Genomic DNA, 17,285 nt, shown 5'->3' with positions numbered 1-17,285 from the left:
CATGTATGCCCACACGACAGAGGAGGGCGCCAGATCTCATTACAAATGTTGTAAGCCACCATGTGGTTGCTGGGAATTGAACTCAGGACCTCTGGAAGAGCAGACGGTGCTCTAAACCACTGAGCCATCTCTCCAGCCCACAGAGGGTTAACTTGAAAGGTTCCTGTGTACATAGACTAGCCTAAACATCCCTTGAGATGAGGACACTAGGTGACTAGTCACCATGAGTACCTGGCAGAGTTAATGGTACATGGTTCCCACCAGAACAGTCCAGTGCCTCCTGGGCTGAGGGGTGTGTCGCCTGGGCTGAGGAATGAACAGACAGCTGTGTGGAGGGATTTGCTTCTGGAAACCCAGCAAGTCACATGTTGAGATGACTGTAGACAGAGCATTGACACCCCTAGACTCTGCAGGAATCTTTCTGGTCTGTTGCAAAGGAGGCAGACTCTGGCAGGATGCCAAGTTGGTGGGACAGTCACCTGAAATTGAGTAGCTCTTATCTGTGGTAATATTTCTTGTTTGTTTTGCTTTGTTTCACGAGGCTATCTCACTGTGTAGCCCAGGCTGACGTTGAATTTATGGCTTTCCTGCCTCTACATCTCAAGAGCTGGGATTGAAGGCATGGGCTTATGGTGGTGTTTCCTGTTGTTTGTTTCAAGGAGAGTTGTGAACAAATATGTACTTACTTTAAATAGGACTTCAAGAGCAAGCTACAGTAACCATTCTATCAAAGCCCAGCTGGGTGAACCAATGACTTTATTGGGTTTACCTATAGAGCATGGGTGACCCGAAAGAGTCACAGCACCAAAACTTCCCATTGCAGCGTGGGTAATGGTCGCAGAGATGGAGTCCCCTGTTGAGTTAACCTTTCACACACTGTGTGCCCTATCATTCCTTGAGGCCACAAGACCACATAAAGAATTACAATTGTCTGACAGACAGGGGCAAAAAGGAGTGGCTGAGATATCAAATGGGGATCCGATGACCCTCCTCAGCACTGTCTCCTATGATGTTTTCTCTGCTTCTAGTGTTTTCTCTCCAGTCTGTTCCCCTGGGGAAGAGGGTTAGCTCAGATCATATGTGATATTTCCCCCTTTACTTTTCTCATGTAACGAGCAACAGATTTCCTTGCTTGGTCACCTCAGCTTGTCTAACCAGAATGCCTTGGGCCTGTGACCCTTCCGCAGATGCTGCATGATTCATGTTTTCAGCTATGACAAGGCTTCAGGCTCTCCTCAATAGTGCTTGTTGCTTTCTGTTGGTTTGATAAGTGCTGTTCTCACAGGTGTGAAATTGTATCTCACTGTGGTTTTGTTTCTCTTACAGTGCTGGGGATTGAACGCAGGGCCTTGGGGATGCTAGGCGAGCACTTACCACAGTCAGGGCTGACTTTTTACATAAATGCAGGGGATTCAAACTCAGAACCGCATACTTTAATGGGAAATGTTCTTAGCCCACTGAGCCATTCCCCCAGCCCCTATGTTTTTGATTTGCATTTCTCTTGACAAAGATGTTTGAATATCTTTTTGTGAGATTATTGGCATAATCAGATCTGCTTTATTTACCTTTGTTATGGAATTTAAAGAGATTTTAGAGTCTGTTATGTGTCTTATCAGCTATATAATTTTGGAATGGGATATGTTCAGTGGTGGACTGCTTACTAGTATGTATAGGTCCTAGGTTCAGTTCCCAGTACCATGTACATAAGGCCTGGTGGCACACACCTGTAATGCCAGGACTTAAGAGGTGGAGGCTGGGAGGATCAGGAGCTCAAGGTCATCCCTGGCTAGATGGAGCTAGAGGAGAACATGGGTTCAGGAGACACTGTCTCAGAATGTATGTAGGTGACTTGTACATACCGTCTCCATTCTGTTGGTTGCCATTGGAGGATGTCAGCTTTTTTTTTTAATGATTTATTTAACTTTATTTTATGTGCATTGGTGTGAAGGTGTCAGATCTCATGGAACTGCATTTTCAGACAGTTGTGAGCTGCCATGTGGGTGCTGGGAATTGAACTCAGGACCTCTGGAAGAGCAGTCAGTGCTCTTAACCGCTGAGCCATCTCTCCAGCCCCGTCAGCTTTTATTTGTTTGTTTTGTATTTTGTTTTATTTTTGAGGCAGAGCTTCATGTCGCCTAGGCTGGTCTCAGACTCTGTGTAGTTGAGAGTCACCTTGAGCTCCCTGTCCTCTTGCTCTTTCTCCTAAGTGTTGGAACTGCAGACACCATCATACCTGGCATAAAGTTTTAATTTTGATGAAATCCAATTTTTGTTTCATTACTAGTGCTTTCGGTGTCTGACAACCCACTGCCAAATCTGAGGTCATGTAGATTTTCTTCTATGAGTTTTATAGTTTTTGGTCATTGGTATGTGTTGAGTGCCCTGTTATTTGAGGAGATCGTGTAGCTCCGGAGCTGGGTCTCGGCTCAGGTCTTAGATCCCTTATCAAGGGTTAGTGGCCTTGTACCTTGGTTCTGAGTGAAACTCCCATTGGATTGTAAATTTTGCTGTCCTGTGTGGCATGTTATGGATATGGGCAGGTGGGATTAGTAGTACAATATTCTAAGGGTACAGTTTGCTCTGGGTGGGTACTGGTCCACAAGCTGGACTAGAATGAAGCTCATTCATTGCCTTTATCCTCCTAATGGTCTTTATTTCGCAGTCGCAGTATCTCCAAATGACGCGTGTGTACCTCCCTTCCCTAGATGTGGACCTGACTGTCACTGAGGCCAGCAGCTCGGACAGCCGAGGTGAGAGAGCAGAGCTGTACGCACACATCGACGAGGGCCTCCTGGGAGGAGAAACCAGCTACTTGGGCCCACCCCTCACCCCAGAGAAGGAGGAAGCGCTGCACCAGGCCACTGCAGTGGCCAACCTTCGCGCCGCCCTCATGAGTAAGAACAGTCTGCTGTCACTCAAGGCTGACGTGCTCGGTGATGACGGCTCGCTTCTGTTCGAGTACCTGCCCAAAGGTGCCCACTCACTGTCTCGTAAGTGCAACCCTGGTGTGTCGCTGTGCCCTGCTTTGGTTTTAAGCACCTCCTTTCAACTTTCAGACCCAGGGTTACTAAGGATGAGGTTATAGGTGGTTTGTCAGGTAGATCGGCTGGGGGTTGAGCTACTGTCCAGCTACCTCAAGGTCTTTCAGGAGGTAGACTGGCTTTGAGTCCTCTGAGACCAGCATGCTTGGTATGTGTCGTTGGGTATCCAGAGGAAGCAGCAAGTGCGTATTGGAATGTTTTGTGTTCAAACTCGAAGGATCTCAGCCTAAAACCCACCAAACTTAAAAGTACACACAATTAGTGAACTTAAAACCACAAGCCCTTTTGAGCCAGTGGCAGGCCTGGTGCCAGAGAGTCTTTGTGTCTAGGGAACAGGTGCTGGCTCCCTCTGCTGGTCCTGCCACCCAGCCTTTGTGCTGGGATTTGTTCTGTGTATGAGACACACAGAGAGCCGCTGACCCAGGGATGTGGAGCTTGCTTTGTCCTTGTTAGAGAGTGCTGGTCACGTGTGTATTTTCAGAGAGGAGTTGGATGCTGCATCTGAGACCTTAGTATGTCTTGCTGCAATCCAGACCACAGACCGACTGACCATGTTGTAGTTGAAGGGCAGCTTCTGTTCAGCCTTGACTCCTTCAAGCTGCCTTTTCCTGTGAGACGAGAGGCATGAACATCTTCAGAGCTCATAGCCCTAAGACAGGCTGCTTCCCTTATCCCAGTACATGCTGACTGACTATAGCAGCCGTCTGTTCGAGGAGAAAGGTGTGACTGCCCTGGGCATCAGCCTAGCTCCAGAACTTCCTGTTTCTCTGGTGCTCAGCCATGAGTGTGAGAAAATGACTTGATACCTTTCTCTCTGTGGGGAAGGAAGGGGGCACACCCCACACTGGAGACACCGAGTTGGGAACATGAGGGGTAGCGTTTTCCAGGAAGCCCGAGTACATGTATGGTGGTGAATGGTCACCCTCCAAGCCACAGGGTTACAGGACAGTTTCCAGTCGCCTTTGCACCGTATTTACAGTTATGTTCCCGTGAGCACCAAAGCATTATTTGTTGGGCTTTTGTATTGGTTTGAGGAGTTACGCAAATTGCGTATGGCAAATAAAGACTAAAGGTGGAAAATGATGTCTGCCCTCTTTATTTCCAAGTTACCTATCAAATGGCCTTGGAGACAGACTGAGGCTGCCCCATCAACAGGATGCACTCACATGAGGCTTGCTGTCAAAAACTCTTAGGCCTTGTTTCCCACATCTGGGAAATGGGGTGGAGCCAATCACTACCTGTTGTAATTGTTAAACAGCATCTGAAAGTAGGGAACATGGCTTAGACAAACAAGTGTGGTAAATGTCTCAGGAGCAAAGTATATTTATGGGCATGGATTGTTGGATTCTTCAAAGTCCCAAAGTATTGGGACAGTTCGTGGAGGTGATTGCAGGGGATATGGGGTACCTGGAATTCACATGAACAGAGGAGTTCTGAAATTCAACAACTTTTTGTGGATAACATGGAGCAGTGGAGGTGAGGTGAGGTCTGAATTATTCTTATTCTTCATACTCATGGGACATGCGTGTCCAATGTAGTCTAAAACTCCTCTTTCAGGGCAGGCTGGGGTAGCAGCTCCTGTTTGTTCCCTGGTTTCCCAGATATTTTTTGTCTTTAGGAATAAATTTGGTAGGCAGAGGCAGGCGGATCTCTGTGAGTTCGAGACCAGCCTGGTCTACAAGAGCTAGTTCCAGGACAGGCTCCAAAACCACAGAGAAACCCTGTCTCGAAAAACCAAAAAAAAAAAAAAAAAAAAAAAAAAAGAATAAATTTGGTGGGGCTGGAGAGATGGCTCAGTGGTTAAGAGCATTACCTGCTCTTCCAAAGGTCCTGAGTTCAATTCCCAGCAACCACATGGTGGCTCACAACCATCTGTAAAGAGGTCTGGCGCCCTCTTCTGGCCCTCAGGCATACACACAGAATATTGTATACATAATAAATAAATATTTTTTAAAAAAAGAAAGAATAAATTTGGTGGTGCACACCTTTAATTTTAATCCACTTGTGAGATGGATCTCTGTGAGTTCAAGGCCAACCTGAGCCAGGGCTATTACAGAGAAACCACGTCAGGGAGAGAGAGAGAGAGAGAGAGAGAGAGAGAGAGAGAGAGAGAGAGAGAGAGAGAGAGAGAGAAAGAGAGAATATATGAATGAGAACAGGATTTCTGTCCTTTCTGTATCTACTATCTTCACTTTGGCATGAGCTGTTTGTGCTAGGAACACACAGTAGTCATGTCCACAGTCAGCTGGCATGGCCAGCCTTAAAAGCTGATTTCACTTTCTGAACTATAGAACTGTGACCTCGGGGAGCTTGAGGAAGCCCCTTTCTGTCCCGCTGTCTGAGTGACCCTGGCCCTAAAGCAAGGACTTCCTTGCTTTAGGAGGTGCTAGAGCTTAGCCAAGCCAAGGTAGTGCCTGGCTAGGAAGGGGCTGTAAGTGTGTGTTTTCCTTCTCAGATCTCTCTTTTGGTATGAGTTACTTCGCAGTCTTATAAAGCTTGGAGGTGGTGTAGGGTAGCAAGACCTCCTTGTGACCGCTTCTGAGGTTTAGCGTATGATCCCTTGTACTTCCGAAGATTGCCAAGGCTCCTCCTGTTCTGTCCTTTACAGATGGAATCAGCTTTTAGGTTTGATATTTTGATATTTCAGCGATGTTTTAATATCCTTATTTTTAATATGCTAAATATTTCACTGTTTTCATATAAATTTGTCCTTTTATTTTCTGTGTATAGGGTTAGAGGTTGACAGAATCATGCTGGGTGATCACCTGTACTCCCAGAATTGAGGAGATTGAGGCAGAAGGATCATAAGTTTGAATTAACAGGGGTACGTACATACTGAAATCCTGCCCCTTTTTTTGAGTGACAAGATGTGGGGTTTGGTCGTGAACTATAGAACTTTGACTATGTGTAGATGCGGAAGAATGAGTCAGTTATTTGAAACATTATTTCCTAACATCCTAAGTTAGCCTGCCAGGTTTTGTGCTACATTAGAATGAAGCATAGAAATGCTCAGATAAATTCTTGTTTTCCAAAATGTGTGGTTTGTCTCACTGTGTCAAGATCCACCATGAGTGTCCGTGATGGACAGTACTGCTTGTACCCCAAGACAGTTGGCTTTGGGGGTTGTGGCACGGTTTAGGGATGGGTAGTGCTGGTTCTGCTGGTGGCAGGCTCTGCAGGCAACACCCACGTGCCCTCACATCCACAAAGTGTGCAGGAGCCGTCCGCTGTGCTCCGTGAACTTGTGTGGAACAGAAGCAAGGGTTGCAGTGGCGTATGATCGAGGTCTATTCCTCTGTGATGTCATCTTTGCTCTGGACACTTGAAGGAAACATTAGGGACATTGGAGTTTTGCTGACTTTCCTTCAGGAGTTATGTGGCTGACAGGACAGCGTGTTTCATTTTACCGTCAATAAACTGGGGCCGGGTTGTTACAAGTTGGGGAGAGATGAGTGGCTGAGGCAGGAGGAGCAGCCCTATTCCACAAACTGCCTGTGCACCTTGCCTAAGCACTCAGCTCCCCTTCCAGTTCCAGAAATGTATTCTTTGAGCTGCAGGTGTGTTGGAGAATCTGTTGTGGGAGGCCTTTTTAGGGCTATATACCCAGGAATGCCAAATATATTTAAAAAGAAACGCCTAGTGTTTGGCTGGGTATTTTTTCCCTCCCTTTGTTGGGAGAGCTTCTGCTTCAATTCTGATGAGCTCCAGAGAGGCGCTTGGGACAGGGTACCAGGATTCTGGCTGCTGTGTCTGGCTGGATTCGACTGTCCCGGAACTCACAACCATCACCTGCGTTGCTGGTACCAAGCTTTGTCAGGTGGGGCTGAGACTCCACTGCAGTACCTGAAGCTCCTCAGTGCAGTGGGGTGGCTGTTTGTGGTGCAGGACATGAAGCATTGGTGCTCTAGCTACAACCCGACTCTCTCTGCTCACACTGATAGAGATGTGGTTTGATCATGGCAATTTTGTATGGAAATTCAATTATAGTTAAAGATTTTTATTGCTGTTGTTTCCTACCGGGGATTGACCTTGAACATGAGAGATAAGCACTCTGCCCTTGAAAGACTCTCCAGCCCTTTTTAACTTTGATTTTGAGACAGTCAGACTCTTGATAAGTTGACCAGTTTACTATGTAACTCAGACAGATCTCTGGTCTCCTGTCACATTCCCTTGAGCACTAGAATTACAATCCCACACCACTGAACCTAGTGAAATTGCAGATCTTTCTTTTATTATTGTTTTCTGAGGCAGGGTCTCATGTAGCCCAGGCTGGCTTCAAGCTTGGTATGTAGCTGTGGATAACCTTAGACTTCTGATCCTTCTGTGTCTGTCTCACGAGTGCGAGGATCACTGGATTGTGCACCATCAAACCCTGCACTTGCAAGGTTTTTTTTTTTTAACTTTTTAAAAAAAATTATTATGTGTACAGTTTTCTGACAGCATGTATCCCTGCAGGCCAGAGGAGGGCACCAGATCTCATTATAGATGGTTGTGAGCTACCAAATGGTTGCTTGGAATTGAACTCTGGACCTCTGGAAGAGCAGTCAGTGCTCTGGGCCATCTTTCTAGCCCCCCACTTGCAAGTTTTTTAATAAATATTTTTTTTAATTCGTGCTCATGTGCATGCGTGTGTGCATGTGCGTGTATGGGGTATGTGTGAACCATGTGCTTACAGAGGCCAGAAGAAGGTGCCAGATCCTGTGGAGCTGTAACTCCAGGCAACTATGGGTCCTGGGAACTGAACTTAGGTCTTCTGGAAGTGCAATACACACTCTTAGCCAATGAGCCATCTCTGCAGCTTCTCTTGCAGGTTTTAAACATGTGTACAGATAGTACAAAGCAATGAATACTCAAATTTTCTCTGGACGGTTCTAGAACATTCTAGAAAAATGAATTAACTTCCTTCTTTTCATAGGTGGGCCTAAATTAACAGGATGGTGGTTTCATACTGTATACCATTCTTGTAACTGCAGTCCCAGAAATGGACTTTGTGTTACTTCTTTTGATTCAGGTTGGCTTGATTTTCTCCTGTTACTTTTTCAGCAGTAAGCTGACAACTTACCTTTTCATGTTCATCATTCACTGCACAGAAACCAGGGAGTAAATCATTTGTAGCTCACTCTGTGACTGTTTTACAAGTTGTGCTTGTGGGTGCACATGGACCAATCTGAGGCCTTGACACCTGTCTTTCTCCCATGAGCCTTGGAGAAATACTGTAAGAGTCTGAGTTTGGTTTACATGAGCAAATAAGACCAGCTGACCTGAGAGGCAATGACACCACCGACTCTGCCACCATTTTCACTGTTTTTGATGATCCCAAAGTGACATCCCCAAGCACAGCAATGAAAGGTCCCCTGAGAACTGTATAGCACAGTGATAATCCTGTGTGAATTTTCCATATCCCTTTCAGGTCTTAAGGGCATGGCTATCAACCTTCCAAACCTACCAGTTTGGAGCCAGCAGAGTATTGGACTTGGATGTACTTCTTTCTGTATTCTACAGAGAACACAGGCAGCTTATTTTGACTTGGGGGTTGTTAAAGACTATTTCCGTATGGTGTTTAAACAAGCAGCCCAGGACCTTAACATAATTCTAGGTTGATCTGGAAGTTTAGTCTGTTTCCTAATAGGGACTTTGACATGCTAGACACAGGCCAGAGCATCTTGGAGTTCTTATCAGGAGCCTGGCTCTGAACTAGAGGCTGTGAGTTACAGCTTTCCATGCCAGTTCCTCTGTTGGACTCATTTTGCTCTTAGAATGAGATCCTATTCCAGGCAAGTGATATGCAAGAACCCCTGCTATTGGAATTGGCCAGCTGGTGAAAGCAGCCAAAAGCCCATCTCCAGCCATACCCTGGCTCTGGGGCCCAGCCAGCTGCACCCCTCCAGAACATTGACAGTGCTTCTGAGATGCCCATAGGGGGTGTTAGCACAGCGTGGACATATCTCTCCCTATTTCTGCTCAGAACCTAGGAGTCAGCACGGCTTCCCAGCCCAGGTAAGGCAAGGGCCACTAGCTACACCTGGGCAGTCTGTGAGCAAAGTGCAGACTGAGGACTTGGAACAGCCTCAGCTAAAGGATCTTAGGAGCCTCCTTATGCTCAGCTCAGCCCTCCATCAACTTTCACTGACGTTGGCTTCATTCCCACAGTGAGGTGTGCTAAATTGCTTTATGGTTAATTTGAAGATTTCTCTGAGCTACATGAGAAGCTGAGGTGGGAAGATTACTTAGGCTTATAAGTTCAAGACCGGACTGGGCAACACATTGAGATTTCCTAAATCAAGAAAAACAAAAAACAAGGAATTTCTCTGATCTTGTTTTGCTGGGTTTTATTCTAACGAAGACATTTGGTCCATTTAGCGCCTGTCTCTAAAGCTGAGGAGCATGGCCATCTCTGCTGGGTTTTGTCTGTGTCAGGTTAATGCGAGCTTCTGACTACCTAAGAGCGTCTGTCCTCACCCCTCACTTCTTGGGGCCCAACAGATACCAGGTGGAGTCTCTTTCCTGTTCCTGAGCCTGCAGGGATTACTGCCAACCAATAGGAGGCCAGTTTGTTTGCTGCCGTCAATAAAACACAGAAGTTTTCGAGAAGAAAGTGGCTTCAATCATTGGATTATGACGTTAACTGGGTGCTCTCGTCTGTGGCCTTTCTAAAGCTGTAGCTACGATGCTAGTGTTCTGCTGGTGGCTTGTCTTCTGCGCGTCAGTTCTTTGGGAATTAATGACAGCCTTCCTTTCCAGGTGGCCAGTGACTGATTGTCTTTGTAGAATCTGGACAGTGACCAGGTGAGTGAGGGATGAGAACGCATGCTGTCTATAAAAATCTTTCCTAACTTTCTCCCATCTGATGGTTTGTAACACATCTGTCTCTGATTCTAGGTTGACACCTTGTGACCTGGACGATAGAGTGGGCCGTTGTTGCTGGACTTGGCTCCAGCTGGTTCTCTCCAGGCAGGATGCTGGAGCATCTAGCGAGAATCTAGCACCTCCTTGGCCAGTGTCCCTCTCATAGGTCTGGATGTCTTTGCCCAGCATGGGGTAATTGTGCCAGGTGGCCTTGGGTACTAACAGCTCTGAAGTCATCTAAGGAGTCTACAAATGAAGACGTCCCTATGAACAGAGAGGTAGCTTGTGGCTCGCCTCAGAAGGCGCCGTTGGTCACGCTCTGGATTATGTGTGCACATTTGCCCTGCCCGGCTCCAGTGTTCTAGGCTCTGCTACAGAATTCCTTTGCTGCAGCCTGCCCAGCGCGAGAACTGTGTGAGGCAGTTGATGGCGGGTGTGTGTGCAGGAGATAGAGCGTGTGTTGACAGTGGTCTCCAGTTCTCTGTCAGCTTCCAGGTAAAATTATACCAGTGCCCTTTCAGTGGGCAGGGGGCAGTGCACGTCAGCTTCCAGCTGAGGAATCCACGTGGGTTGCCGACACGAGGAGGCAGAGACAGTCCACAGTCCATGAGGAGTGGTGCCTACATGTCTAACTCAGCCACGCTGAAGATCTGAGGACTAAATGTAGCCATGACGTCTTGCACTTTGCATCTCTCCAAATGCTGAATTATTGGAAACTGATTTATTTTGAAAGAAATGCCCTTTATCTGCTCTTGATGGTCTTTTGGTGAATGTGTTGAATTTAATACTAGCTCAACATTAAGAGCGAGTGTTTATAAACATAGTGGATGCCAGGAAGCCAGAGAAGGACTCATCTTTTGTCAAATAGCAAGTGGACCCAGAAGGGTTCTGGAATAATTAGGTGTTCCCTCTGTGGGTGGGTAGACATCTTGAGGGGTGGGGGAGATGACCCATCAGGTGACAGATCCTCACTGTGAGTGCACAGGCCTGCCTGTGCCTGTTCCTGCTGTGAAATCTCATGACAGTTAACAAGCTGTGAAGATGGAGAGCTCCTGGCACCATGACAGCTCCTAGAGCTTGGGCAGCCCAGGGGGAGAAGTGTCCCTGGAGCCCATTTGAAGAGCTACTGCTTGGAGATACCAGCATGCCCTTAGCCAAGAGCTGATTTAAAAAGAAAAAAACAAAAAAAAAAAACTTTACAGATTTGGATAGGCTCCAGCGAACCTGAAAATGTGGTTTTATGGTAGATACTGGGATGGACTAGATGGCCGCATCACCGGTACTGCTAATGTGACCTTCCTCCAACGGCAGCCACCAAGCATGTGAAGTCTCTCCAACAGGCTCGTGGGCACTGTAATCTGATTTCATTGAAATGTTTCATTGAAGTATTGCTGTTGGGGATTTATTTAAAAAAAATAAAAAACAAAAAAACAGCTATATCACCACGTGACAATCTTTCTTGAAGAGTTTCAGTGGGAAATTGGCTTTGTCTGTATTAGACTCTTAATTGCCACAAGACACTCGCATAAATTTGGATGTTTACTTCTAGAAAAGTAATTGGGTATGCTTTTACTTACTGTCACTCTCGTAGCAGGAGCCCTGACTCTGTAAGTTAGTCTGTGTTTTACATGCGTGATGTAGCGCTCACCATGATCATTTTGCAGTTTGTCATGTACTTACTAAGAAAAAAACATTCTTGCAAAGGAATTTTATTTATTTGTTTGTTTATTTGGAGATAGGGTTTCACCTAGTCCAGATTAGCTTCAAAGTTACTATGTAGTTGAAGATGACTTCCAACTTCTGATCTTCTGCCTCCGTCTCCTGAGTGCTAGGGTTACACACATATGTCACCATGCTCAGCTAAAACCTTTGAGAAAACTCTTTGAGCTTCCAGTTTCAGCCGCAATCAGTTTGAATCGGACTTAACCTTCAGGCAGCAAGCATTTGAAAAGCTGTGCCCCCATCCCCTAAAAAACTTCAGAATCCAGTTATAGAAACACACAAAAACCCAGATGTCCCCAGGCACAAAGTTCTAGGGCAGTCTTGTCAGGAGGCCCTGAGGAGGAACACCTCCATTCCACGGGCGTCACAGGTACATTTACTAGAGAGCAGAGTGGCTGTGTTTTGTGTCAGTGACAAAGAGGTGAGTCTTCAGGGCATTATGAAGGGGCAAAAATACCAAAAACAAGAGCTACAGATCAGGTATCACCACTCTGCACGTATGTGCCCAGAATACCCTTCATGTATAGGAGAGTTCCCCTCCAGAAGTGCTCAGGAAATGTAAAATCTGGAGGCCATGCCAATTAGATAGCAGAGCCAGACAAGCAGGAAGCACAGCCTAGACCAGGTGAGAAGATGAAGGGAGAAGCCTGCTAGGTGCTGATGCAAAGAAGAAGGGGAAGAGGTGGACGTGGTGGGTGACTGAGCATCCTGCCCGACGGCTGTGACTTTTGGTGTTTCAACTTGAAAGGAGTAAAATGTTAACACAAGGTTGAAGAGACTGAGTTGTTAACTGGTTCTTGCGTTTTCTACATAGTCACAGAGAATAATGACGAAGAATAGTAAGAACATGTTAAGCCTTTCACAAAGAACTGAAAGGCTAGTGGAGAAGAAAAATAGTGATATTTGAAAAGATAGCACCAAGCATAAGGACCCAAGCTCAGTCTCCAGACCCACGTACAAAGCTGGAAGTGCAGGTGTGTACACTTGTAATCCCAGCAGTGGAGAGAAGACAAGCTCCCTGGGGCTCACTGGCCAGCCAGTCTAGATTAATTGTTAAGTTCTAGGTCAAGGAAAGACCCTGTCTCAAGGAAAGAGGATGGTAATTTTGAAGATGGCAGCCGAGGCTGTCCTCCAGCCTCCACACGTACACGCATGCTCATGTATGCACGCGCGCGCATACATAACCCATTAGAAGGTAAGATGAAGGGTAAATAGGAAGTCGTGGTGGCTTGAACCTGGTTGCATTAGTGACTGCGTACCAGCACTCAGGATGCTGTGTCAAGAATGAGGCTAACTTGGGCTAAAGCAGGCAACATTCTTATTTCAACAAAGGAAAAAAAAACCTTTATATTAACATAAACGGGTTAAATACTCCCCCTCATAAATTTGTCAAGCTCACATACATACACCAGACAAAATTTTACCAAGGTTAGCTTTGAACTCCTGACTTCATGTGATTGTTTTGCCTCAACTTCCCAAGTGCTGGGATGACAGGTGTGTATTCTTTTAAAAAATTATTTACTCTTTTAAAAATTAATCTTTGTTTGAGATAAGGTGTCCTGTGACCCTGGCTAGCTTTAAACTTGCTAAGTTGCTGAGGAAGACTTGAACTCCTGACCCTTCTGCTTCTACCTCCAAGAGCCACTATTGCAAGCGTGTGCCACGTGCCGGTTTATGTAGAGCTGGTGCTGGGACCCAGGGTTCTGTGCCTGCTAGGCAAGCCCTCCGCCATCAGAACTGCCTGCCTGCTCAGGTTTGGTTTTGTTTAGAAAGTAAAAATAACTTAGTATAATACTGCTAGGGGAGGGGGCACTAAAGTACTGCCTGCCTTTTTTTTCCCCCAGCTTATACATGACAAAGAAAAGTTAAAAGCAAAGGGATAGAAAAAGATGCACCAAGAAAACACATAGCGTACTGCACAGTAGTTTAAAGTACCCGTAGCTGGAGGATCCTGCGTGGTGATGGAAGGGGCCGTCCTGGGTTGAGCTTCATAGACATAGGAATCAGAAGTTGGGAGGACTAGGGACAGGGAGAAGGATGTGGTTATGACTGGGGCTCTTGGCATTCTCTAAAATCTCAGTGAGAGTGGAGAGGATTTGAACCATTTTCAGTGCTAAATCAACCTTGAATTCCTGGAACAAACCCATCTGGTTGCAAGATGTTACTATTGTGCTGCATTCAGCTTTGTTTTGTTTAAATTCTGTGTGTATATTCACAGACATGTTTACCTACAACAGCACAATTAGGAACTCTACAGTACATCAACAAGTGCAGAATATTCCAAACTCATAGAAGGAAAGTTTTACCAGCATAGACCAGCTGGGGCTATATACAGTATCAAAGGTCAAGACTGGAGCAAGTGCTTACAGGCAAACAGGGTGGAGTCCAGTAGCAGTAAGGCACTAGACGGCACCTAAACACTCTCCCTCCCTCCCTCCCTCCCTCCCTCCCTCCCTCCCTCCCTCCCTCCCTCCCTCCCTTCCTCCCTCCCTCCCTCGCTTCCTCCTCTTCCTCCTCTCCCTCTCTCCCTTTCCCTTCTTTCTATTTATTGTTTTGGAACAGTAGCCCAGGTTGATTTCAAACTCGGGATCTTCCTGCCTCAGCCTCAAAAGTTTTACTGCAGAATGACCACTCTGTCTGTTTCTTGTCGTGAGACAAGGTCTCCTGTATCCTGTGCTGACCTTAGTCAGACTCACTATGTAGTTGAGGATGGCCTTTGCTTGTCTCCACCTCCTGAGTGCTGAGGTTAAAGGTGTGCGGTGCTATTCACATCTGTTTTTGTGCTTCAAGGTAAGGTTTTCTTTGTAGCCTAGGCTTGCCTCAAATCAGGATGTCCTTGCCTCTGTGTCAATATTATCAGAATTGCAGGTGAATAGATACTAAAAGTACATCCTATCAATCCGGTAGACCACACCCAAAATTGTTTATAGCTAATTACCCTTACAGGGAGGTTTTTAATTTGTGTCAAAAGGGAGGTAAAAATAACAAAATTTAAAGAAAGTAGCCCCAGGGAAGTAAAGGTATCATGAAACAGGGCACAGAAAATGAACATAGAGCTGGCTCAGTAGGTAAGAGTACTTGCTGCACAACATGGGCCCGTGTTTGAGCTTTAGTCAGTAATGGTAAGTCATAGAGCCATAGAAATAGCTGCCCTAAAGGAGTAAGTTTATTATACTCACTGACCCCTAGAAATAGGAGGCATGTCTCACCATGCAGAACCACACAGGGAAGTACCAGGCACTTGGGAGGCAGACGGAGGGAAGGAAATGGAAGCAAGAACCTTGCTGTGGTTTCCATGGGAAGACCCAGGTAGGGGAGGGAGTATAGGATCTGGGGATCTAGGGCAGGCAGCAGTAGTCCTAGGCATGGATGTCTTGTAGAGTCTGGGTAGGAGTGAAACCCCGCTGCTCTGGACATTGCTTTTCTCATGGCAGTGATTAATGCCTGATGAGCAGACTGAGGAAGGAAGGGCCTATTTTAGCCCACCATGGAGAAGAAGGCATAGTGTCAGGAGCTTGAGGGGCAGCCAACCATTGTACCAGCTGTCAGGAGACAAGGAGTGATGGGTGCCGGTGCTCAGCTGAACTTTTGCTTTTTTGCAGTCTAGAACCCCAGCCCATGGAATGATGCTGCAGACACTTAGGGTGCATCTTCCTACCTCAGCCCAATCCAGATGTTCCTTTATAGGCATACCCAGAATGACCAGGCCTGGAAGTAGCTATCTCTCCATGGTTCCCTGTATCAAAGCTTCGAATACAGAAAATAGAGGCCATGGTTGGTAGGAAGTGAGGAGAACTTGGTGCAGGCTGGCAGTGTACCAGCTGTTGAGAATTGCTGCAGCAGAGACGGGCACATGGATGAGTGGCTGCGCTGTGCCTGACACATGGTCCCGAGAGAACTGGAAATCCACCCAGAAGAAAAATTCTGTGTCCTCCTCGCCGTGCACCAAAAGTAACTTGAGTTAGGTTGTAAACTTTGGAAAAGCTGCTTAGCCTTTAGTGTCTATTTCCTTCTTTTGGTGCCCAAGAGAGATAAGAGTTCCTGACCACCAAGGCACATGCAGGTCCCATGTCAGCACCACTGCTTCCTAAGCCAGATGAGTCTGCAGAAAGGGGCTTGCTGTGACTAGGTCACACAAAGGAACACTGTGTTGCAACAAACAAGAACCAGCCGCACTTCCCCAGGCTGATGTTGACTGAATCCAGCCAATCATGATTGGATAACTCGACAGACACAAGCAGGAGCAGAGCAGCCGTTCACTGCCTCTGGGGCTGACTCGCTTGGCTTGTGGGGATGCTCTGAGTAGGCTGCAGATGATTCTTAAGTTATGGAGGCTTCCCATAAGATTAAAACAAGATGACTCAGCAAGTGAAGACACTTACCACCAAGCTTGATCCCTTGAGCCCACACAGTAGAAGGCAAGAACCAACTCCTGTATCTAGTTGTCATCTACCTGTCCCAGGCATGCTCCCAAATAAATAATTAAATGTAGTAACAAATGTTTAAAAATTCTGAAAACAATTTGAATATGTCTGTTTTTAAATTTTTGTTATTTTAATACAAAAAGTGACAATCCTAGTACATTTATAAATGGAAAAATGAAGCATAACCATTTTGTTCCATTAATGAGGTATTTCACAAATAAAGTAGTTTGGAAATTGTCACTTGATGAGGACCACACACAGGACTGTTCGTGGCTGATGATCCTGAAAGTGCCCATCGACGTCATCTTCAGTACCTGTGTACAGCAAACCTGCTTATCCTGTCTCTGTCCCGGTCGCTGGTGGTTCTCTGCATCTTTGGCAGTAAGGAAGAGGTTCTTGAGTGACCACTTAGGGGTTCTACAGCCAGAGGGGTACTGTCGCTGTCTGAGGGTAGCATCTTGTGGCTTGGCGCAGTAAAAGTATGAGACAAAACTACGTTACGAAAAGAAAAGCAGTTGTTTATCAGTTATAGGCAGTTTCATAAGATGTTCCCTGTGTATATAAGCGTTATAGCCTCTAGGTGTAAGGCTAACATTGCCAAATTCCTCCTGTTGTTGTCATCTCGTGTCCTGACTTTGTAGTTGGCTTGACTCTCTCTCTCTCTCTCTCTCTCTCTCTCTCTCTCTCTCTCTCTCTCTCTCTCTCTTTCGTTTTTTCAAGACAGGGTCTCTCTGAGTAGCTCTGGTTGCCCTGGAACTTGTTCTGTAGACCAGCCTGGCTTTGAACTCAGAGATCCACCTGCCTCTGCCTTCTGATTGCTGGGATTAAAGGCGTGCGCCACCGTTGCCTGGCTTGGAAGTCCAGGGTTTAAGCAAAGCATCTATCTGCCACTCTGGACAAAGCCTGTCACAATGACGGGGTCACGGTGCTTGTCCAGTCTAAGTTGTTTTTCTAAGTAAAGAAATATTTCTGTAGCTAGGTGAGGTGGTGCATGCCTTTAATCCCAGCATGTGGGAGCAGGTGGATCCCTGTGAGTTTGAGGCAAGCTTGGTCTACGTAGTGAGTTACAGAACCACCAGAGCTATATAGTGAAACCCTGTCTTCGAAAAACAAAATTAAAAAGCTTTCTATTTGTAAGTCCTAATTTAACATGTATGCCTGAACTATGTACTTAAATATAAATATGCAATTAAAACAGTTAAATTAAAACTTTTTATGCATATGAATGTTTGCTTGCATCTCTATCTGCACC

The 17,285-nt window shown here is 46.1% G+C and overlaps 1 protein-coding gene and 1 long non-coding RNA gene across 4 annotated transcripts in view; both read left to right on the top strand.

The window, feature by feature from the left end:
• The window catches only part of Zbtb46 (zinc finger and BTB domain containing 46), a 67,657-nt gene that overhangs the window by 40,830 nt on the left and 9,542 nt on the right, over window positions 1-17,285 (top strand). For all 3 annotated transcript variants that reach the window (XM_075963389.1, XM_075963390.1, XM_075963391.1), the window contains exon 3: window positions 2,706-2,990. In XM_075963389.1, the coding sequence (XP_075819504.1) occupies window positions 2,706-2,990 (285 nt within the window). The remainder of the gene's footprint in view (window positions 1-2,705; window positions 2,991-17,285) is intronic.
• On the top strand, window positions 4,778-11,329 carry LOC142844645 (uncharacterized). Its single transcript, XR_012909753.1, has 3 exons — window positions 4,778-5,865; window positions 9,783-9,827; window positions 9,921-11,329. It is a non-coding gene; the product is annotated as an uncharacterized LOC142844645 (long non-coding RNA).

Source organism: Microtus pennsylvanicus, chromosome 2 (genome assembly GCF_037038515.1).
Source record: "Microtus pennsylvanicus isolate mMicPen1 chromosome 2, mMicPen1.hap1, whole genome shotgun sequence".
Lineage (NCBI taxonomy): Eukaryota > Metazoa > Chordata > Mammalia > Rodentia > Cricetidae > Microtus > Microtus pennsylvanicus.
The sequence above is the reverse complement of the archived record's forward strand: the minus strand, read 5'-3'. Positions and strand labels throughout refer to the sequence as shown.